This window comes from Eschrichtius robustus, chromosome 16 (genome assembly GCF_028021215.1).
Source record: "Eschrichtius robustus isolate mEscRob2 chromosome 16, mEscRob2.pri, whole genome shotgun sequence".
NCBI classification, from domain to species: Eukaryota; Metazoa; Chordata; class Mammalia; order Artiodactyla; family Eschrichtiidae; genus Eschrichtius; species Eschrichtius robustus.
Window position 1 is genome coordinate 52,989,552 of NC_090839.1, and position 23,235 is coordinate 53,012,786.

The 23,235-nt window shown below is 62.7% G+C and overlaps 1 protein-coding gene across 4 annotated transcripts in view; it reads right to left on the reverse strand.

Moving 5' to 3' along the window:
- Positions 1–23,235, reverse strand: part of PKD1 (polycystin 1, transient receptor potential channel interacting) — a 47,968-nt gene that overhangs the window by 18,993 nt on the left and 5,740 nt on the right. For all 4 annotated transcript variants that reach the window (XM_068525122.1, XM_068525121.1, XM_068525120.1 and 1 more), the window contains exons 2-16: positions 12,391–12,462; positions 12,199–12,270; positions 11,944–12,113; positions 10,925–11,596; positions 10,643–10,826; positions 9,255–9,475; positions 8,799–8,914; positions 8,262–8,388; positions 7,683–7,930; positions 6,440–7,195; positions 5,413–5,544; positions 5,030–5,205; positions 4,676–4,809; positions 425–4,044; positions 48–197 (exon numbers count right to left, since the gene is read on the reverse strand). In XM_068525122.1, coding sequence (XP_068381223.1) covers positions 48–197; positions 425–4,044; positions 4,676–4,809; positions 5,030–5,205; positions 5,413–5,544; positions 6,440–7,195; positions 7,683–7,930; positions 8,262–8,388; positions 8,799–8,914; positions 9,255–9,475; positions 10,643–10,826; positions 10,925–11,596; positions 11,944–12,113; positions 12,199–12,270; positions 12,391–12,462 — 6,850 coding nt within the window. The remainder of the gene's footprint in view (positions 1–47; positions 198–424; positions 4,045–4,675; positions 4,810–5,029; positions 5,206–5,412; positions 5,545–6,439; positions 7,196–7,682; positions 7,931–8,261; positions 8,389–8,798; positions 8,915–9,254; positions 9,476–10,642; positions 10,827–10,924; positions 11,597–11,943; positions 12,114–12,198; positions 12,271–12,390; positions 12,463–23,235) is intronic.

Consider the following 23,235-nt stretch of genomic DNA (forward strand, 5'->3'; position numbering starts at 1 on the left):
CTGGGGGCCGGTAGCTCCACCCAGGGCTGGGCCAGGGCAGCACCCACCGTCTGGTTGGTGACCTCCTCCTTGCGGCCTGCCTTCCATACAGTCAGGTTGAAGGTGTACTCCACACCGGCTTGCAGACGCTCCCGGGGGATGGTGACCACGCTGCTCCCACGGGGCCCGAAGTTCAGCGCACACCCGCCAGTCTCACTCTGCAGTCCATAACGGGGTGGTGGGAGGGGGGCGCACGGGGGTGAGACCCTAGGCCTGCCTCCAATTAGAGCCTGGCCCAGGGACGGCTGGGAAGACCCCTCACCCTGCTGGGATGGAGCCCACCAGGCACTCAGACATATCAAGCGGACCCAAGAGCCTGCCAGCCTCATTCACACAAACGACCTAAGGGGGATCAGGAGGACGACTGCCCCGCCATGTGGCTGACCTGTGTCGAGGCCACGCAGGCCCAGTGGAAGCTGAGCGGCGTCTGGTCACCGTCCTCCAGGTTGGGGTCATAGGACTTGCTCCCATCCAGCACCAGGTCCTGAGAGTCCGACCACACACGGTAGGAACCACCCTCGACAATGGGCACCAGGCGCTCAGGGGCCACTGTCACATTGGCCTGGATGCTCCGTGCCAGCGGCGTGTCCCCAAACGACACCACGAACACAAAGCAGTAGTGGCCCACAGGCAGCACCATCCGTGGCACCACCAGCTGGGGCCGGCTCACATCCACACTGGGCAGGGTCACCCGGGCCATGCGCCCAGGCCGCTGGCAGCTGGTGGCGCGGTACACCTCCCAGCGGTACTCAGTCTGGTACGTGACGCAGTCGCGCAGGTCAACGTGGGCCTCCAGGTAGTTGCGCTGGGAACGCCGCATAAGCACCTGCGGGGGCAGGGCCACATCCACCTCGGGCTCCCTGCAGGCCAGCACGTGGACGGTGACCGTGGTCTGTGCCACAAAGAAGCTCACCAGGTTGGTGGCGTTCACCTCCACACGGTAGTCCCCAGGCTGCAGGTAGTAGTGAGCCGCCCAGGGAACCTCTGTGTCCTCTGCCAGGGCCCCGTCCCCAAAGTCCCAGTGGTAGGCCACACGCCGGGGGCTGGGGCTTGTGGCAGCCTCGAAGCGGGCCGAGCGGTTGGTGAAGCAGCGGCCACTGCGCAGCGCCACATGCTGAATGACATCCTGGACCTCAACCACGAGCGTGTGGTTCACGCCGCCCAGCTCGTTGAAGGCTCGCACGTGGATCTCCAGCTGCCCCGCGGCCACGGGGGTATAGGTGACGTCGCGACCCGACAGGATGACCAGCGAGTCCCCCTGGACCTTCTGCAGCGAGAAGTACCATGCGTAGGCAACACGGGAACCCCGCTGCACCCGGGCCGTGAAGTTCCTCTCGGCGCCCGTGGCAATGGCCGGCTCGCAGCAGTCGGGCACCTGGAGCCCACCCACGGCCTCCAGCACCGAGACACGCACCTGTGCCTGCACCCGGCTTACGTGGTTCTCGGCCTGGATGCTCACCGTGTAGTCCCCGACCCGGGGGAAGCTGCGGGAGAAGTGGGGCCCGGGGAGCACCTCGAGGCCAGCCCCGCTGACCTGTAGGTGGAAGCTGACGGCCGAGCCGGCGGCCAGCAGGATCTGAAAGTGAACCAGCTGCCCGGGCTCCACCACCTTCCTGCTGGCCCATAGCACCAGGCCCACGATGGGCTCCTCCACCGTGAGGTTGTGTGTGGCCACGACCCAGCTGACCGCGTTGGAGGCGTTGAGCTGAATGGAGAAGGTGCCGGCGTCGGGGAGGACCATGGCGATGTGCTGGCCATGCCTGCTGCCACCCGGCACGGCCCAGCACCAGCTCACGTTGGTGCCCGAGGCCAGCTGCCCCCAGAAAGGCACGGTGGAACTGGCCACCACAAAGCTGCAGTCCAGTTCACCGGCCCTGATGCTGAGGCCACTGACAGGCACTTGCACAGCCACCTCAATGCTGGCGTTGGCTGAGCCCAGTTGGTTCTTGGCCGTGACTGTGACCAGGTGCAGGCCGGGGCTGGGAAAGGTGTGGGTGGTGGATGGCTCTGGGGTCTCCCAGCCCAGCCCTTCCTCCAGGGACCAGGTGTAAGTGACGCCACTGCCACCAGCCAGCTCAGCACGGAGGGCGACACTTGCATTGACAGCCACCGGGTTCGGGGAGGCGGCGGCGGCCAGCCACCCCACAGGCTCCACAAAGTTCACGGTGCGGTTGGCCGAGGCGCTGCCCAGCATGTTGGTGGCCCGCAGCTGAACGTGGCAGGTGCCAGCCTCGAGCACGGTGAGCGAGAAGGCTTTGCCACTGCCAGCCAGGGCCAGGCCACTGTCCCGCTGAGCGGTCCAGCTGTAAGAGATGTTGGTGCCATCCCTGACTGCGGCCTGCAGCTGCAGCGTGCGGTTGGTGGGGAAGCAGCAGCTGCCGCCGCCGCCCACCACCTGCAGCCCCTCGATGTGCTGCAGGACATAGATGAAGATACTGTCCTGGGCGACGCCCACCTCATTCTCAGCAGTGACAATGATGTTGAAGGTGCCGACAGACCGGAAGGTGTAGGAGATGGTGGAGCCCCCAGGGATGGGTGTGCAGCGGTCACAGAGGACCCAGGAGTAGTGCACGTCACTGCCCGCCTCCAGGGAGGTGCTGAAGCTCACACTGCCATTCAGGGGTACCACCGTGCGGCTGGCGTTGACGCTGAGCCCCCGCACGCGCCGCTGCACGGTGACATTCAGCTGGGCTTCCCCACGGCTCACCTCGTTCCAGCCGGACACCCTGACGGGGAAGCAGCCCGTGCTGCTGTAGGCGTGGGTGACCGCAGGGCCCTGGAGCCGCCCGCCATCCCCCAGCTCCCACAGGTAGGTCGCGGGGTGCCCGCGTCCCACAGCAGAGAACAGGTAGGGCTGCTGTAGCTCCAGCACGTGGGAGCCATTGACCCTGATGCCTGTGAGATCCACGGGCTCCTGCACCTCCACGAGTGCCGAGTCGTTGGCGGCTGAGATGTTGTTGGACACGGTGACCGTCACCAGGTAGGAACCTGAGTCCCAGTAGGTGAATGTGGCCTCGGGGCCCCCGACGCGGGCAGCAGCATCCTCGGTGCCGAAGTCCCAGGTGTAGCGGTAGGGGAATGGGGGCCAGGCGCAGGCAACTAGCCGGGCTGCGTCCCCGACCCGCACGAACTGCCTCTCGGGCCGCACAGTGATGTTGCCCACCTCGGGCTCCACGCAGATGCTGCTGAAGTAATGCGCCTTGTTCACGTGGCTCGACAGGACCAGCGCTAAGGGGAATGTACCGCTACGTGTGAAATTGTGCATCACTGTCGGGTCCCCTCGGACGGTTGTGTTGGACGAGCCATCCCCGAAGGTCCAGTCGAAGATGTAGTGGGTAGGGTCCCCGGTGACGTGGGCTGTGAGCTGGGCGTGTGGCTGGGTGGGGATGCAGGCCGTAGGGTCGATCCACAGCACCTCCAGGACGAAGACCTGTATGGGCAGGCTCCGGGCCAGGTTTCCAGTGGGGCTGGACGCGCCCACGGTCACCGTGCAGTTCTGTGCCCGCAGGTACACGTGCTCTACCGTGGCCTCAGGGCCTGTGAGCACCGTGCCATCCCCCATGTCGAAAGTCCATGTGAGGTTGTCGCCCGAATCCAGGCTGGCGCTGACCACCACGGGTGCACCCTGCTCCACGGCTGGGCTCAGGCTCACGGTCAGGCCACGGAGTTCCTCGAAGACACGGACGCTGATACTCGCCACCGTGCTGCTCACCGTGTTGTTGACCTCCAGTCGGATGTGGTATGCGCCGCTCGAGGCGAACGTGTGGTTGACCTCTGGCTGGGGCTGTGTTACAGCTGGGGAGCCATCCCCGAAGTCCCACGTGTACAGGACACCCCCAGGCGAGGGAAGCGGGTGTGGGAAGAAGGTGACAGGCCAGCCAGCCACCAGGACCCGGCTGCCCGTGGCCACGGCCATGGCAGGCAGGGTTGCGCGCACACTCACAGGCACCTGCTGCGTCAGGTTCTCGAAGGTACTGGACACGAGCAGGGTCAGGTTGTATTCACCTGGCAGACAGGCCCAGAATGGGGACGGGGCCGGAGCCGCCGCCACCACCTACTCAGCAGAACCCCTCCTAACCCCGTGCTGTGGGCAGGGGCCTGGGGTGGGGGTGAGGCGCAAAGCAGGGCCCCAGTCATAACGTGAACAGAGAACGCCCTTGGACCCAGGCCCAGGTGCTCTCAGCACAGGGCGAGACGCAGGGCTGAGGCAGAAATATGAAGATCGACCGTCGCCAGGTACGAGTGCCCTTGGGGTGACAGGGCAGGCATAGGTGCAGGGCTGGGATCATAGGGGCACCACTGTTTACTCTGCATTTGTGTGTGTGAGGCTTCTGGAATTTCAAAAATGACTAAAAGGAACCTTCCCTTCTCCCCCAAAAAAGGCTCAGGGGAGGAGTCAGGAGGGGATAGAAGGGTCCGGTTTCTGGCCAGCAGACTTGAATCATGGGTCTCAGAGGCCTAATCCACCCCTCAACCCTGGACATCCCTTCTTCACCCCAGTGAGGGCCCTGCGCCATCAGCCCAGGCTGGATCCCGGGAGGCAGGACCAAGGGGGGCTGTCCCCCAGGGAGGGGCTGTCCCCGGGGCAGGGCTCGCCCAAGCTGGAGGCTGGCAGGGCAGCAGGCCTGCCCCTTACCTGGGACAGTGTAGGTGTGTGTGATGTTGTGCTCCACCAGCACCTGGGCCACTGTGGGGTCTGGGACCTGGAAGGACTCGTTGTATGGAGGCTTGAACTGGCCGATCACCTGCTCCCCATCCCCAAAGGACCACCTGCCAGGGCAGCGAGCAGGCGGTGAGCAGGCTAGGAGGCAGGGGTAGGAGGGAGGGGTGGGGAGGGCCCGGCTGTAGTCCCTTTCCTTGCACCTCCTTTCAGGGTACCACCCGCCCTGCTGCAGCCCCGCAGCCGCTCCCAACGTCCTATGTACCCAGCACGTCCTGACAGATGAGGAGGTGGAGGCTGGGGCCCCACCCAGGGGCCCAGCACACTCACAGAAAGGCCACCTCCATGGCCGAGTCCACCAGCACATCAGCCGCCAGCACCAGCGTGGCATTGGGGGGCAGCACGGGCGGCACCGCAGACACCCGCAGGCCCCGCATCCTGTGCATACGCTCGACGGTGACGTTGTAGTTCACGGTGACGTTGCTCACATGGTTGGAGGCCGTCAGCTGTGGGGACAGGCGGCAGTGAGCAGGCCACCAGCCGGCCACAGGGCAGCGTGGACAAAGCCCCTCCCCGCACTCACCCACAGCTGCCATGGGGTCCTCGGGAGCAAAGCAGAACAGAAGGCACAGGTGAGCAGCGGACAGCCCAGCCCCCGCCCCCCCCGCCCCCCCCACCCTACTCTCCACCCTGTGCCCACGCCCCCCGCCCACCGAGAGCTTGAAGACGGCGGCGCTCTGGTAGATGACGTTGAAGACCACATTGTGGAAGGTCAGGGACTGCTTGTCATCAATGGTCCAGTGGAAGACCACGTCCGAGCCAGCCTCCACCACGGGGCTGTACCTCTGCAAAAGGGCACAGCGTCAGCTGGCCATGGCCCTGCCCCAGCCCAGGGTCTTTGGGGGAACAACTGTGCCCTCAACCCACGTCTATCTGCCTGGACATAGCTCCCTATGGGGCTTCCCTCTAGGCTAAAGAGGCCACACAGTGCAGGGCTGAGCCTGGGCTTGGTTACATCCTGACCTCTCTGTACCTCAGTTTCCTCATCTGTAAAGTAAACCCAACACCCGTGACAAGAAGCCAACCTACCTCAGTCTGTGCACCCCCATCCCAGGGCTCCTGCTCAGGCCCCCGTAGCTGGACAGCACAGTGCCATTTGGGAAGGCACGTGAGTCTCAATGGGCCTCATGGTTCTGGATGTTTACCTGAGTCACCTGATAGAACAGGTGTGAACAGGGAAGCCCGGGGAAGGGGATACAACTGCCCAACAGCCCCTGTGCTAAGGCTGCAGAACTGGTGGCTGCCTTATGCGAGGTGGGTGCTCCCAGAACAGGGACAGGGACAGCCCCTCCCGGAGTGGCACCGACAGTGGCCGGGTGGCATCAGACCCCAACCTCAAAAAGCGCTCACTTTAGCCAGGTGAGAACACAGCAGGGCCCCGAAAACACACCCAGGATCAGCGAGGTCAGAGGTGGGTGAAGAGCTTGACAATTCGTGCAGGAAATGTGACAGCAAAAAGAAGCGTTTTCAGAGCAACTGTTTCACAGGTGACTTCCCAGTAACTTAGGAATTAACGAAACATCTGAGGAGCCACTGAACAGGACCTGCCCAGAAACTGACACTGAGCCCACTGTCCTCAGCGGCCAAGTGCTCTCCTCGCTGGGGAGAGGCCGCCCTCTGCATAGGCACCTTGTCTCAGGGCGGGGCGGGGCGGGGCGGGGGAGGGGGGCCCACACTCACCACCAGGACGCCCTGCAGCACACGAGCCTCAGGGCTGGGCGTGGCGCGGAGACCGCGGATGGGCTCCTCAGCCTTCACCCGCAGGCTGAGGTTGGCCTGGCCAGCACCGTTCTCCACCACAACTGCCAGATCGTGCTCGCCCTCGCTGAGCCTGGGCAGCGCCAGCACCGAGAACAGGGTGCTATTGGCCTCGTGGGCACAGCCGGGCACCAGGGCAGCCACAATGGCAGGGCAGGCAGCCTCAAAGGGCGCACTGACGTTGCCCCCAGGCCAGCGTGCCGTGGCCGTGGCGTTGGTACCGGAGTCCACCTGGAGCACCAAGGCCGAGCCGTTGGTGGGCATGTAGAGGCGGCCGTCGTAGAGGGCCGGGTAGATGGCCCGAAGCCCTGCCACCGGGGAGAGCACGTTGAAGCTGCAGGACAGGTTGTGCCTGGACACGCTGTTGCCCACTGTGGCCCTGACCTCATAGCGTCCCGGCCGCCGCAGCCCCGGGTTGGGGCTCAGGCCCAGCAGAGGGGTGAGCCGCTCTGTGGCAACAAGCAGCCGCAGGGCGCAGGCAGGGCCAGCCGGGGCCGCCTCCAGCTGGGCAGGCAGGTGGGCCAGCCAGGCTGAGACGTTGGTGGAGAAGTACGGGGCCTTGGAGCCAGGGATGCCGAGTGCCGGGGGGCAGCGCAGGAGGGCGCCCGGTCCGGCATCGTGCTGCAAGCTGATGAGGTCACCAGGGAGCAGGGGGCTGTCCTGGCCGTGGAAGGTGACCTACAGGAGAGGGGGGTGGGCCTGTGTCAGGTCCTCACAGTGGGTCAGGGACCTGTAGGCAGCACTGGGCCAGGGGCTCCAGCGGGCGGCAGAACCCCCCTGGGGTAACCCAGAGTCACCCCCTACAGGGGTGTCAACACTCCTCATTCACTCACACACCATCAGGCTTCACAGGGGTCCCCAAGGCACTCAAGATGGGGACAGACGGAACACACAGGGCAGAGAGGATGCAGGCAGGGGTGGGGCTTCCCCAGACAGGGGAGGGACTTCTGGACATTGGCCAGCCTTGCCCAGAGAGGGGAAGAGTCCTCCTTAAAAGGCAAGTGCAAAGGCCCTGGGGCGGGAGCTTCTCACGGTTGGCAGAGGAGGAGAGCACTGCCGAGGCGGGAGACGGGTGGGTTGGGGACCTGGAGGGCTGTGCAGAACAATCTGCATTTTGTTTGTGTTTGACGGGGAGGCAGAAGGCACCTAGGCCAGTGATACACACCGAGTACTGGGCGGGGGGGCCCGCAGGCACAGAGAAGAGGAATTCTTTCCACAATGCATAGGAGATCCCAGGGAGCCCCAGCCCTGATGTGGATCCGTTGGCACAGGCCCGAAGGTGGCAGGGGGCGTCCAGAGGCAGGCAGATGTTGGATCTGGGGCACGGGTGTCCTTCTGGTGTGCATGTAGGGATGGGCTCAGTCCTGTTTTCCAGGGACCTACTCTGGGGCTCGCTGCTGTTTCCTGGGGCCCCTGCAAGGAAAGAAGGGGTGTCAGGTACCCCAATTTGCTAACAGATCATAAGGACGCCCTGCTACGCCAGGCAGTGTACCCGTCCCCCACCATCACTCCTCTAACCCTCCCCACACCAGGCCAGCTGACTGACCCCAGAGAGTCCCCAGCCCCAGCAAGTTCCCCACCAAACCCATCCTTGGGATCCCCAGCATGAGTTGGCATCTCTGTGGACCCCACTCTGTCCACCTTGATGCTGGAGACCAGTCCAGTGGGCAAGGGAACAGCAGACACCACAGTGCAGAGAGGCCGCTCGAGCCCCCCAAGTCCCACTGCCAGGATGGAGTCCCACCTGTTCCTCGCATGGCCCGATACACCTGCAGCCGCAGCTGGGCAGGCCCGCTGAGCTCCGGGGTCCCGAACTCGGCAGCAGTGAGGAAGGCTTCGCGGCTCGGGCTCAAGCCAGGAAACACCATCACCTGCCAGGGCAGGGGGGCCACTCAGCTCCACCAACCCCGGCCCTCAGCCGGCCCCACCCCGATGCCCAAACACCCACCAGGTCAGAGGGGAGGAGCCACCAGATGGGCCTTCAAGAGGCCCCCACTGGCCTCATTTCACACAGTGGGAGACAATGTCACTCAGGAGAAAAAAATCAGGTCAAAACCATCTGTGAGCAACAGGAATTGTACCTTCATTTCTAAAAAATCCCCAAGCACCGAGAGAAAAGGCTCAGGAGCATTCAGGGCTCTCCCGATGCCAGGCCTGGGTGCTACTCCCCTCTGCACTGACTCTACTGGACACAGAATGTTAATAAGGCCCAGAAAAAGGCTTCTTGTTTTTTAAAGGGAACTGCAACAGCCAGGGCAAGAAGCCTGGAAGGCCAGCCTACCTCAACGGGCTCCCGGGGGGCTGAGAGGGCCTCCTGCTGCACCAGGGGGCTCAGGGGCCCCTGCAGGTCCCCACTGGGTGCTCCCACGAGGAAGTTCTCTGCATCCCACACAGGGCCTGGGGTGCAAGTGTGCAATGAGGTGCTGTTCCCAGGCCGAGGAGGAGTGTGTTGGGGGCCCAGGGTGGGGCCAGACCTGGGACTGAGCCACGTGGCAGTAGCCCCTGGCTCCCTCCACCTGTTTTGTCCAGTGTGGGCTCAGTCCGGGACAGTAGACACTCAGCCAACACCTAACGAACACTGAACAGCTAAGGAATGAACTGGGGTGCCAGGGGCAGCTGTCCTGGCCAGGATGGGAGGAGCTCCCGGGGTGGCCAGGGGACCCTGTATGCTTTGGAGGAGGGGTGTCCTGGGCCAGGGCACCAGGTGCTCCCCAGCCTCCCAGGGGCCCCAGCGCACCTCCGGGCCGCAGCTCACAGACGTAACTGTGCGGTGCCGAGCACAGGTCCGTGTTGCACTGCCCAGCAGGCCCGAGCCGCACGCAGCGCTCAGCTGTGGCGGGGTGCGGCTCCCCGGGCAGCCAGTTCTGGCAGCTCTCCAGGCTGAAGGCCTCACCCTGTGGCGCTGGGCCCACCTCTACCCCCTCCACAGCTGAGAAGCCGATCCACACATCCAGGCTCCTGCAGGCAGACAGAGGGAAGGGCAGGCGCTCAGGGGCTCCCCGGAGACGAGCACCCCTCCCTCTGCCCTCTCTCTGGGGGCACCCTCCTCAGAGCAGCCTGTCAGGCAGGCTCTGCCTCTGTCCCCACTTTCCAAATGGGGAAACTGAGGCTCAGACATGACTTGGCAAGCAAGGCCCACACCAATGCCCACCCAATCACCCATCCGACGGGGCCAGGGGCCCAGCTGAGACCCTCATGGGGCTCCACCTCACTCTGGCCCAGGGCCACGTAGACCTGTGTGTGTCCGGAGGTGAGGCTCCAGGTGTGGCATTTGGGGACCAAGACACCCACAAATCAGCCGCCAAACAGGCTACTCCCCAAAGCTCTGCCAGGGCAGAGAGACCCTCCTGGAGGCAGGGCTTGTAGATACAAGGACAGGGACAAATATTGGGACAGGGTCAGACAGAGGGACAGGCAGCAGGGGTGGCTGAGGTGCTGTGGTCAGAGCTGGGTGCTGGGGCTGCATTACTACCTGCGAACCAAGTGACCTTGGGCAAGGGCTTTGACTGCTTTGGGCCTCTATTTCCCCTCGGGAAGTCCAGGGTGACCCACAGTCCAATCAGCCCCTTCCCACACAGGGACCCTGGGAGAGGAGGGGGGCCAGCCTCCACCCCATCCCGCCCCCCAGCCATGGCAGGTGCTGAGGGCTGACTAGAGACCAGGCGGGGCCACCTATGGTGACCACTACAGAGCACACGCCCCCACAGGCCTGGGCAGCCAGAGTGTCCAAGAGGCTCCTCGTGCGTGGGCAGCGCTTGGCAGCAGTGACCACCCAGGGGGGAGCAGCATGAGGAGCAGGAGGAAGCGCAGCCACCATGGTCACACCAGAACCTCCCCTGTCCCTGCCAGGAGGGGCCCAGCAAGGGACAGTGGGGGCAGGATACAGGGCCGGGGGTGCACCTCCCACAGGGGGCACCCCTGTGTCCACGTCTGTGCCGAGAGAGCGGATAGGAACGGCCACCCACGGGCACAACATGGCTCCTCATCCCCAGATCCAGGCTGGCTGGCCGGACACAGCACCTCCAGATACCCCAGTGTGCTCATGCTCCATCCCCACCCCAGCATTCTGGGGACCTCCCCCGACCTCCCAGCCTCTCCGAGGACCAGCAGCATTTGGGCAGGCACCTGGTGACACGGGAGACCAGGAAGTGCTGGACGGCAGGACTGTCCACCATGGCCAGGGCGGCCCCGGCCCAGGCCCGGCACTGCTCCTGCGCCTGCAACCAGGCCGCCTTCTCCACCACCAGGCGGTAGCAGCGTCCGTTACCAGGGAAGATCTCAGTGTCCGAGGGGCAGAGCGGATGCACCACTGGGGGGTCAGAGGGCAGAGAGACGGGGCATCGATGTGTGCCCATCCAGGGCTGCCCCACCCACCCCGACTCAGGCCCAGGGGCGAGGCGGCCCCACCTCGGGCTGGCTCCTCGCCCAGGGCCACGATGCTGTAGGTGGCCTCGAGGCCGGAGCCGCCACGGTTTCGGACGCCGAGCTTCAGGGTCTCGTCGCTATGCACAGAGGCCAGACACATGAGCTCCAGGGCTATGGGAGCCGCCTCCACTCGCACCTCTGCCCAGAGCCGAGCAGAGCCGACCCCCAGGGCCAGCACAGCTGTCACGGGATAGCGCCCAGGCAGCACATAGTGGTGAGTGGCATCCGGGCCAGCAACGTCCACCTCAGGGGAGCCGTCGCCGAAGTCCCAGCGCGTGGAGCTGACTGGCAGTGAGGCAGTGACGTGGAAGGCTGCGGGCTGGCCAGAGGCCAGAGGTCCTTGGGGCCCCACCAGGGCAGCCCCTGGGGAGGCAGGGAAGATGTTCTGGAGGAGGGTGGGTCCCCGGCAGGTGGGGGCGGGGGGCAGTGGGGGGCTGGAGCAGGAGGGTAGGCAGGCCGAAGAGGCATTGGGAGGCCGGGCCAACCCGCACAGGCACCTGCCCTGCTCTGAGAGGGCCGCGAGGCCCTGGCCAGCCGCGAAGCACAAGGCGCTACAGGCCTCAGGGGCCAGCGGGCCCTTGTGGGCAGCTGAGAAAGCCACCAGCGCCACGGCGCCCGAGCTGTCGTCAGGGACACAGGCGACGTACTCCTCACCTGGAAGGGGCAGGCAGGCTGGTCTCTAGGGTGCACTCCACCCCATTCTACACCCCAGATCACATCATCTCCGACCCTCCAACGGCTGTGTGGCACTTACCCCCACCCCCAGGCTGGTCTCCCCGCCTCCCGCCCACATGGTCCCCTGGTCCAGAGGGCCTCCCTGACCCCTCCCCCAGTCAGTCTGTCTCAGCCCCTGTAATTATTTCTCTCATGCAGCTGTTCCCCGATCCCCATCTGCCACCCTAGGCTGGAGACCCCTGAAAACCGGCAGGGTTCCTGCCGGCTGCTTGGCCAAAGCTGCCAGGCAGGGAGGGAACAAGTGTGTCCCGCCCACCCACACTCACCACAGCCACTGTCCAACAGGAGGCCGCTGAGGAGGGGCCGGCCGGCCAGGGGGCCGGGCCCAGCGCACGTGGCCGCCTCGGGCCGCACCACGCGGACCTGCTGCTCCTCTGCCCAGCGCGGCAGCCAGGCCAGACCACAGTCACACTCCAGCGGGTTCCCGCTCAGGTTTCTGCAGGGGGCGGGGCAGGCTCAGAGGGCAGGTGTGGGGGCCATGGGCCCAGCTGCCGACAGCCACCAAAACCAACAAAACTTACATTTCACTTAAATTAAATAAATTAGCAAATATTCCTTCTTCTAATGTAGAAAGCTTGTTGTTGCTTATGTCCCTGGAAGAAAGGAGAGATTCAACAGGGTCTGACGCGAGCCCCCTTAACCACAACAGTGACAGGCAGCCGCCACCTGCCCACCGCGTGGAATCCCACAGCGGCCCTGGAGGGGACACTCACAGCTCCGTCAGCGCCGAGAGGTTCGCCAGAAGCCCGACGTCCAGCGCCCGGAGCAGGTTGTGGGAGACATCTCTAGAGAGCAAAGCAGCTGCAGGTCAGTGCTGGGGCCCAAGGCAGGGCACAAAGTCCACCCGGGCCCACCTCAGACGCTCTCCAGCTGCAGCCTCCCACCCTCTGAGCTCCCTCTTCCCAGGGCCAGAGGTGGAAGACCTGAATGAACTCTCATCTGGAGAGCCCGAGGCAGGAGAGAGCTGTCCCCTCAGCCCTCCATCCATGCCCTGCCCCTTCCCCTCCCACCCCCTGCCCCCTCGCCCAGCAGGACTGCACCATGGAGGGCAGGCTTCACCCCTCCACACACGGTTCAGAGCACACAAGGCAGCCCAGGGGTTTCCAGGGCCAGGGGCCCAGCTGCTACCAGCTGGAGGGTGGGGGGAATGTGGCACAGACCACACAAACGGGAAGGGGGCTCTGGTGGACGACCCCATAGCAGAGCAGTACTGACAGCCTGTGCTAAGTCTCTGGGGTCTGGGCACCAGAGTTAGAGCTGGATCTCCATAATCCCAGGCCCTCAAGCTCAACAGAACCATATCAGAGAACCGAACACAGTGCAAGACACGGGAGAAGAGTCACGGGTTCTCAAAGCATGAAACTATGAGCAGAAGTAAAACAAAAGCCGAAAGATCCAACTGCACAAAAACATGCAACTTCCACACAAAATATCATAAAATCAGAAAACAAACTACAAGCTGGGAAAAGCACTAGCAATTTAGATGATGGATTAAAGGCCCATAATCCCCCTTCCACATATGCTGTTAACAAACCATAAAGAAAGCAAGCTACTCCAGGGGCAAAAAAAAGGCCAAAGATAAGAATAGGCAAGATTAACGAAAAATATACAAATGTCACAGATACACAGAAAAACATCCGGTCTCATAACAACTGGAGAAAGACCAATGAAAACAGCACAACAGCACTTTTTGTCTACCATCACCCCCAATGCAGGTGACGTGGTGGTGACACACCAGTGACTACACTCCAATGACTACATGACCCCAGCCCCTCGCTCGTCTTTCCGAGGATACACTCTCTAGCCAACAATTCCACCTCCCCGCCCGGCATAGAGGTGGAGGCCAGTCGCCTGGCTCGTCCACCTCCTGGGCAGGGACCCCGGACCAGCCTGACTCAGTGGACACCTCCAGTCGCCGCTCCCCCCAGGCCTCCCTGTGCTCCCACAGGTCTACACCTCCCGCCATAGTCTCCAAACTGACGAGGCCTGGGCCTCCCACCCTTGGAGCTTCTGCCCTTCCAGGTGTCACTCTGGCCCTCTGATGTCCCCAGAATGCCTCTCACCAGGCCTGCCCTTCCCACTGATGACCACCCAGTCATACAGAGGCCAAAGGTCTGTCAATGCCTCCTCCAGGCCTATCTGTCTCCAGGTCCTGTCAACCCAGCTCCTAAAACATTCAGACTCCCCCACCCTACCCAAGCCACAGCCTGGTCCAGACCCCCATCCCCGGGCACCCGCCCAGCCTTCACAGTCCCTCTAATCCAAGCTCCCGTGGCAGCCTGAGGGGTTTCCTGAAGCCCAGCTCCATCAGCCACCCTCTGGAATGGGTTTTGCTCTCTCCCGCTGCCCCACATACAGCAAGAACTTAATAAGAATTGGCTGGTGTGAAGACAAGGCCCTCCTGGAAGCCAGGGGCCTGAGTGCCAGCCCAGACCCCAAGACCATGCCCAGGGGTGATGCTGGGATGCCTGGTATGATACCTCTGCCTGGCTCAATGTCCAGGACCACTTCCGGAATGAGGCTCAGGAAATGGCCCCCACCCCAGCCCCTGACCACTGCTCCTTCCTGGGGACCTGCTATCCACATGGGGCCTCATGGCCACCTATACCCAAATACTGGCTGGGGGCCAAGGGCTGGGGGCCAGTTCTCAGTCGGGCTGCTCACGTGATCTGACTTCCAACACAGCCAGGTGGCCACCTGGGGGACTTCTGGAAGGGCACCACCTGCCTGCAGGTGACATGAGGGAAGCCAGGCCCAAAGGGGCTCCTGTCCCCCTCCGGCCCCCACCAAGGGGGTGAGGAAAGGGGGACTGTGGACGCACTCAGCTAACCCCTGGGAGCCCGGTCTCTCCCTCTGCATAGGGGGCAGCCATCGGGAGACTTGGCGCTGAGTGGACGGCATGTGGACATGACGTGCTCAGCTGATGCTGGCTGCAGCCTGCCTGGGGAGGCAGCAGGCCACAGGCAGCCTCCAAATCATAAGGCCTCAGGCAGGAGGGTACAGGCAGTAGGTGGGCAAAGGTGGGCAAGACCAAAGTTCTCCCCTGAATCAGAGGCTTCCTCAAGAGGGGCTGTGAGTAGAACCTCAGGCACAGTCAAAAGAGCTACATAGCTGCAAGGGGCAGGGTCCTGCCAGCAGCGGGACCTCTGAGACTGGACGGGGGTCCCACAGGGTCAGGGCTGTGACTGGAGCTCCTGCTGGGACCAGATGGGGACGGAGGCTTCAGCCCAGAGGACCTGCAGCCCCACCGCTGCTCTGACCAGTGGCCTGACCGTGCAGGCTGGGGGGACACCTGGTTTGGCAAAGGCTCTATCCCGGCAACAAGCGCAAAACGGCAGTGTGGGTGCCACCCAGTAATGCCGCATGCCCTGAGAGTCCGACTGCTTTGGGCACCAGCACAGCCACATGCACGCCCCGAGGCACAGCCGTCTTTCCCCTCGCCCATGAGATGTGACAGGAGCTGGTCAGCAGGTGTGGCTCACACCCCCGCTTAGCCACAGAGGCAGGAGAAACGCAGCTGCAAGATGCAGTCCCCCCGCTCCCCATGACTGTTCAAACTCAACTAAAGAAAGCGCTGGAGGGGTGCACGGTAATAACCCCACTCCTGAGAGCAGGCAGGCCCCTCCATTTCCCACACTTTCATTCTGCTCTTCAAGCAGGAGAAAGTCAGTGCAGGCGGGGGCAGACAGGATGCCCAGCGGGACCTAGAGCGGGGGCTTCATAGGGGAGCAGACGGCGAGGGGCTGGGCAAGGGGGGCCAGCACCCACACCAACCGGGGAGGTCAGGGCAGCAAGGCCTCCTCCACTCCAAGAAGCGGCACTGTCCACTGACAGTGGGCTCAGGGCCGGAGCCCCGCCCCGACTCGCCCGAGCCAGGCGCCCCGGACAACCTCACTGAGCAGCTGGGTTTCCCATCTGGATACTGGCGGGTGTGCGCGCGCACACGCAGGTCCCTTCCCCCAAGGGCTGCGCGACAGGGAGCACACGCCCAGAGCATGGGTCCCAGGAACTCCAGGAGCAGAGAGGCCCTTGGGGGTCAGGGGACATAGTGACGGGACCCTCTGGCAGGGTCACCTCTGCCCCTCACAACGGAGCCTAGCTCCCCCCTTCCATCTGGCGGTGCCACTGGGTAAGCCAAACTGGGTGCTCACAAGCAAGCCAAGAGCAGTGGGGGAGGCAGCAGTCGGCCTTCCTCCGGGGTGCACCGTGCCCTCCACAGCAGCACCCCCCCCAACCCCAGCCGGCCGATCCAGCGCACAGACTGGGAGACCAGGCCCAGCAGGATATGGGAGACATGGGATTTGCGTGTGGCACGGCAGCTGCAGCCGCCCAGGCCTAAGGGAGCCCATGGCACCTGCGCATCACTGTGTTAAGCCGCTGAAGTTCACTCAAAGCCTTCAGTCTGTTGCTGAGGAGCGAGCAGGATGCCAATGCACGGCCGCAGAGCCCTGGATTCTTAACGGTTGGCGAAGATTCCACATACAAATTCTTTGAGTTTATCCTCATTGATCCGTTCCATAAAGCTACAAGAAGGAATCCTGACACCCAGCGGATCACCAAAGCATGGTGGGGCTCTCGCCGTGCAGCCTGGAGAAGGCACAACGCTCTCCAGCACTGCTGATACTGCTAACGGAAGCAATGCTTGTAAAACTCCTACCTAATAAACAATTTGGGACAGTCTCATCTGCTTTAAAAAAAAAATAAGAGAGAGAGACACACACACATGGTGTCTCCCAGTACAGGCCAAGGCCCTCTACAACTGCACACGAGCATGTGTGCCCAGAGGTGGGCTGCTGGGGCACCCACACCATCCCCGGGGTGGGGTGAGGCAGGCCAGGAGACCAGGGAAAGGCAGACAGACTCCACCCAATGTCAAGTACAATGCCCCAAGTGGGGACGGCTGTGCCATGAGAAACTTCAGTTAGACTCAAGCAGGGGCTCCTCTGAGGCTAAAGGGAGGACAGCTGTGGAATCCGTGCCTCTGAGAAGCCGGGCTGCAGGGGCCCAGAAGCAAAAGCCCTAGGCAGTCAGATGATCCAGAGACGGGGACTGGAGGACAGTGGGACACAAGGGTGAGTGCAGGCATGAGACACCCACCAGGGGCACCAGGGACAGCTCCCCAGCCAGGGCCTCAAGCAGAAGAGGAAAGAAGGAAAATCCCTACAATGTTTTTCCACATCCCATTTTCTGGAAAATCCATCATTAGCGGCAGCTGCTGGGAGCCATCTGCGGTGCCAGAAAAACCAGGGCAGGAGGAGGGAGCCGGGTCTACCTCAGTGTCCCAGCCAGCGCCCACCCTGGCAGGACACCATCATCCCTGGCCTTACTGGCCCATGGCTCTTGGCCATCCTGGGCCCAGCTAAGTCTTCTACCCAGCTTGGCCTGGCCCAGCTGCCCCCGGGAGGCTTTCCCCCTGACTGACAAAGACAGCCTCACCCCGTCATGGGTGCTGGCCACGTGCTCCCCATGCTCCCAGCCCCAGGGAGCCCCTTCTCCCCAGGACTCACCTGGGCCTGGTCAGGGCCCATGGTGCAGAGAAAGACCCTGCCCGGCAAAGCTCCTGCAGCCTGAAGGCAGAACCAGGACAAAAGCCAGGTGCACCACCACAGGCCAGGGCTGCCTGGGAACATCCGTAAGGGGCGTGCCACGGGTTAACAGTGTGGCGGGGGGGACAGAGAGGACACTGGAGGAGGGGCTCTGGAGGCAGACACTGGTGGAGTCCTCACCCAGCCTCAAGGCCCTGAACAGCCACTTTTCCACATCTCCATCTGCTTTTTTAAAAAAATAAATTTATTTATCTTTGGCTGCGTTGGGTCTTCGTTGCTGCGCATGGGCTTTCTCTAGTTGCGGTGAGCGGGGCTACTCTTCGTTGCAGCGCGCGGGCTTCCCATCGTGGTGGCTTCTCTTATTGCAGAGCATGGGCTCTAGGCGCACAGGCTTCAGTAGTTGTGGCAGATGGGCTCAGTAGTTGTGGCTCGCGGGCTCTAAAGTGCAGGCTCAGTAGTTGTGGCGCATGGGCTTAGTTGCTCCACAGCATGTGGGATCTTCCCGGACCAGGGATCAAACCCGTGTACCCTGCATTAGCAGGCGGAGTCTTTTTTTTTTTTTTTTTATGATTTTTTTTTTTTTTATGATTTTTTTTTTTTTTTTTTTTTGTCTGCGTTGGGTCTTCATTGCTGTGCACGGGCTTTCTCTAGTTGTGGCGAGCAGAGGTTACTCCTTGTTGCGGTGCGCAGGCATCTCACTGCGGTGTCTTCTCCTGTTGCGGAGCATGGGCTCTAGGCACGCGGCCTTCAGTAGCTGTGGCTCACGGGCTCTAGAGCGCAGGCTCAGTAGTTGTGGCACACGGGCTTAGTTGCTCCGCAGCATGTGGGGTCTTCCCGGACCAGGGCCCGAACCCATATCCCCTGCATTGGCAGGCAGATTCTTAACCTCTGTGCCACCAGGTAAGTCTCTCCATCTGCTTTTGCCGTCACTGTTCTGGGGGAATGCCAAGGCTGCTGTGGGCCAGCCCCACCCCACCCCCAGCCCCTCGGGTTTCCACTGCACCCCCCCCCGGTGACATCATCATAGTCACTGACGCCCTGCCCCCCACTCAGGTTCCGTCTTACAAAGCGGGGCAGTGGGGAACACAGCAAGCCCAGGGAGCCACCTAAAGGAGCGCAAGGAGCCCAGCAGAGCTGGCAGAAGCAGCAGAGGCTGGCTAAGCACCACAGCGGCCAGCCCCCACTGGGAAGAGAGCCAGCACCCAAGAGGTCCTAGGCCAAGCAGGGTCCACCCTCTGGCCATGTGGACCCTCCCAGACCCCTCCAAGGCCCAAGCCAGCAACTTCCAGGGACCCCAAGGCTGGAGGGGTCAGGCCAGCTCAGGGGGAGGGGTGACCTGGGGACCACACACACCACCTGGGGACAGGCACACACCCACAACAGCACAAGACACGTGTCACCTCCCTGGGCACCAGGGACCAGGTTAGCCCACAGCACTGGATGGAGATGGGGGCTTTCTCATACCTGGCCCGTCCCCTCTTGTTCCCTCTCCTGACCCGAGACAGGTGTGTTGGGGGAGGAGTGAAGACCCCTGTTCTGCCCCCACACCTGGGCCTTCCTTCTCCTCTTCCCACAGTGGCCAGCTGCCACTGGAGAGCCCAGTCTGCCCCCGGCACTGGGCTGCCCCAACTCCCCCGGCCTTCCAAATCAGACATCCAGCCTCCCGGGGGAGTGTGTCCTTCTGGCTCCAATCTTTCCTATTCTGAGCAGGAGCTGGGGGTGGGGGAGAACCTCTGCTTCCACCACCAAGCTGGAGGTGTCCAGCGGAAGGTGCTAAGGGGCCCCCCATCCTGTGGACAATGGTGGCTCCCCCTGTCCTCCCCACACAGGGCTCAGCCCCTGCATCCAGCCCCTGCTCACATCCTAGTTCTCGCAGAGGGGCAGGGAAGGGTGTCTCAGGGCCCAGCAGGGAGAGATGGGGAGGGGGCTGTTAGATAAACCTGAGTGGGAAGAGGTGTGTAAGGTGGAGGCCAAGGAGAGGGTCGTTTTTGAGCCCTGGGTGGCTCCAAGGGCAGTGCCTCCTAGAGCTGAGGAAACGGAGGCCACAGATAAGCCAGGACCCTGCCCTGCAGCCCCAAGCAGCCTCAGTTTCCTTCTCTGTCAAGGCAGGGGAGTGGCCAGGGTGCCTACTCCCCAGTCCAGATGCCAGGCGAGGTCTGGGGGCCAGCCGGAGCCCCCAAGGAAACATCTGCACATTCCAGACGCATATGGTCAGCAGTGGAGGCGAGCACCAGGCCCCAGCCCAGCACCCCACCCGGCGCTGGCCGCCACGCTGGAAACAGGGCTTGGGGGGGAATGGGCTCCGGAGGGGCCGCCTGCAGATGTTACGTAACCACTCTGCCCGAGCCAGCAGCTGCCTCCTCCCTCTGGCAGGACAGGACAGAGTTGCAGCAGGAGAAGGCCCCCCACTCCCCATCCGAGGCCCAGGGCTCCTGCTTCCCGCTCTCTCTGGGCTTCCAGAAATGCAGCCTCAGCTGCCCTGTCCTCTCCATGGAGGCCCCAGGGCTCCAGGGAAACAGGCTTCCTTCAGCCCAGCCACGGGGGACCCCCAACACATCCCCTCAGGAGCCAGGTTGAGGCAGAAGGGATGAGAGGCCACAGGCTGGTCCCGGCGCCCTGGGACCCCACAGGCTGGTCCAGACCCCACCCACACGCTCGGCTCCCAGTGCCCCCACTCAACGCCGCGGTAACGGCTCCTTTTGGCAGCGGGACGGGGTGGGTCAGTTTGAGTCTAGTAACCTCACTCTGTCTTCATTCCCTTCTATTTATGGTGAGAGAGGCTGGCTTCCAGGGGCGGAAATGATGATGTTTAAATTAATGAATTCAAGTTTTGGAGAGAGAGCCGATCTGAAGAAAAACATGCGGAGAGGGTGAGCTGCAGGGGTGGGCAGGGGGCAGGCTCTTGGCCTGCAGGGGCATGGAGGGGCCAGCCCGAGCCACCCACCCCCATCTGGCGCCAAACTAGGGCCCAGAGAAGGGGGGTCTGGACCTCAAAGACAGGGAAAGGCCTGCGAGAGCCCCCTGGCGCCTTGTCCCAGGGCGTCGGAATAGGAGGTGGCCTGTGTTTCCCTGAGCATGTTATGGGCTCCCTCACCAGGCGTGGTCATCCCACAACTGAATCGTCACCAGGATGAGACACAGGCGTCTGGTGTGGTGACATCCCCTGCCCAGGAACCCCCTGGAACCACAGGCCGGGACAAGGAAGGGAGCCCCGAAGAGGGGCCTTCCCAGATCAGCCTACAAAGAGGCAGCCGCCGTCAGGGCATTAATAAGACCGGGGTGGGGGGGTGGCAAGGGGCTGAGAAAGAGGGGACCCTCCCAGGAGAGGGCCCAGCTTGCCCCTCCACCTGCACCTGGGGATTGGGGGCCACTCTTCAGGGCAAGGGGAGGAAAAGGACCAGTACCCAGGGACGCTGGCACCCAGGTGCTGCCTTCAGCTGGGATGTCCCTCTGCACTCTGGCCCATCACAGCCGGCCAGGGCAGGGGCTGCGCCGACCCCTTCTACAGATGGAAATGCTGAGGCTCCAGGAGGCTGCCCTCCTCACCCTGTGGTCACTCCCGAGAGTCCGCACAGTGAGGGAGAAAGGTAGCCGGGGCTCTCCCCATCCTGGCCTGGGAGCTGGCACATGGCCTCCAAAATTCCAGGGGCAGAAGCATCATCCAGCGTGGCCAGCAATCCCGTCACCCAGTCGGCCGCTGGGCACGGCCACTGGGCTACAGGGCTCAGTTTAGAGGTGCAGGATCTGGAGGCCCCAGGTGCTTTTAGCCTTGCCCAGAGCACTGGCCCTCATTCCTCACCTCAGCCAAAAGGCAAGGCTGGCTCCTGCCCCGCCTCAGGACAGAGCCCTTTCCAGGGCAGCCCCATAGGATCCCAGAGTGGACTCCAGGCCTGCTAGAACTGGGGACACACTTTGCCAGGCCTGGGCCCATGGGCACCTCAGAGGGAGAAAGAGCCCTGCCCACGGTGGCCCCCAAATGTAGCCCCCTCCCTGGCACGGGCGGCTGGGTACCACCGGGCCCTTCGGCAGAGACAGCTGCCAAGCCATAAAGAACGAGGTGTTCCGGGAAGAAAGGACGTGAGCCGCATTTTCCAGCTGCGATTGCCCGGCAGCGAGATTGCAGGCACGCGGCCTGGCCGGCCAGCACGGAGGGTGAGCCCCAGCGCACCCATCCCAGGCGGCGGCCGCCACACCAGACAGCGCGGCCAGAGCGGGGTGTTTTCATTCCAGCACTCGGTGGGCTGGGCCCGGCTGGGTTCCCGTTGTGGCGCTGGCCACCGCAGAGTGCTCCGGAAAGGAAAATGTGTGTCTCGTCCAAAATGGCTTCCTCACTTGAAACCAAACCCCAGCCGGGGTTCCCCTTGGGAGCCAGGGTCCCCACACGGCACAGGCCCCCCGGGTGGGGGGCGAAGGCGGTGGCACCGCCACCCGACCAGCTGTCACGAGACGGCAGAGCAGCCGGAGAGGAGACCGAACCTAACCTCCGAGGCGGAAGCCACAGGACGGGCCTGCAGAGATCCGGGAAAGGGAGACCGAGTCTGCGCACGCTGGGCACACCTGCCCCGAAAGCGCCAGCATCGGTCAGCTCCTCAAGGGACAACACGAGGGCTGCGGTGAGCGGGGCAGCCATGGGGAGCACTGAGCAGCTCGAGTGTGCGCAGATTCCAATGGTGCCTCATCAGCTCACGGCACAGAACAAGGTGTACACGAGAGTTCACAGTGCTGTTTATGCCTCATAACTTCACCATGTTACACATCCACACATGAAGGCATCGAACACACAAATGCATAAAACAGGTAAAAACACAAGAGAAACATGCCAGGCATGATACATCCCAACAGCCACCTGGCTTTGCATTGAAGGCACCTCTGAGGCCAGACCAGAGGAGGCAGGAAGGCTTCTGGACATGGGGCCTCCAGGACTGGGTGCTGAGGGGTGTGTAGGAGCCTGCCTGCCCAAGGCTCATCTGTGCGTTTCCCATCTGCTGCAGCATTTGGTCTGAGCAACACAGTCACGGGCACATGTGCACCAGCTCAGGGGCACCTCTCCTCAGGCTTTTTGTCTGCTCTGAGGCAGGGCAGGTCCTAGGGGCCCAACTCAGTGCTTGGGTATAAGGTAATGGGCTCTGAGAACACAGAGAACGGACTGGGGGGCCACTCTGGCAACAGTTATGATTATTGTGGCCACCATCAACCGAGTCCCATGGGTGCAACACACACCCTCACCTCTGAGGCCCCACAACCACATAAGGTTCATCCACTCATGGTACCCATTTTGCAGGTGAGGCAACTGAAACTCAGAGAGGCCGAGTGACTCAGCCAAGGTCACATAGGAAGCGGAGGAGCTGGGATGTGAACCAGGTCTGACCCAGAGCCTAAGTCCCCTACTCCTGTGTTCCTTGCCTCCCTCCTGGAACCAAATAGAAAGTCAGTGGGGAGGACCAGAGCAGGAACAGCCAAGGGAATTTCAAGGAGGGAGCTGGTGGGAAGGGCTGGGGAGGGCAGGGCCAGGCAAGCAGCTGGGGCCTGAGTCCAGAGCCCACCTGGTCCCATTCAAACATACCCCAGCCGCACTCAGGGATGCCCCCACTGTCACCTCTGTCTGCTGACGAAGCAGGTCACTGGTGCTGTACCCCAGGCCCCCGAATGCAGTTCCAGGGATATGTCCCAGAGCGTGCTGATGAAATAACCTCTCTGCCACAACCTACCAGCCACGTGACTCAACCTCTGGGAGCCTCAGTTTCCTGGTCTGTAAAATGGAACCAAGTGTGGTTCTAACCCAACTGCATTGGGGCAACACATCACAAGAAAAGGGCTCAGCATAGAGTCCCCACTCATGGCAACCGTGGAGAAGACAAGGCGGCTGCGGAAGCGGGGTGCACCCCTGGGATATTTTCTCCAGAGATTTGTTTTATAATTCACATACTATAAAGCTCACCCTTCTAAAGTTTACAATTCAGTGGTTTTTAGTATATTCTCAAGGTTGTGCAACCACCACCACCATCTAATTCC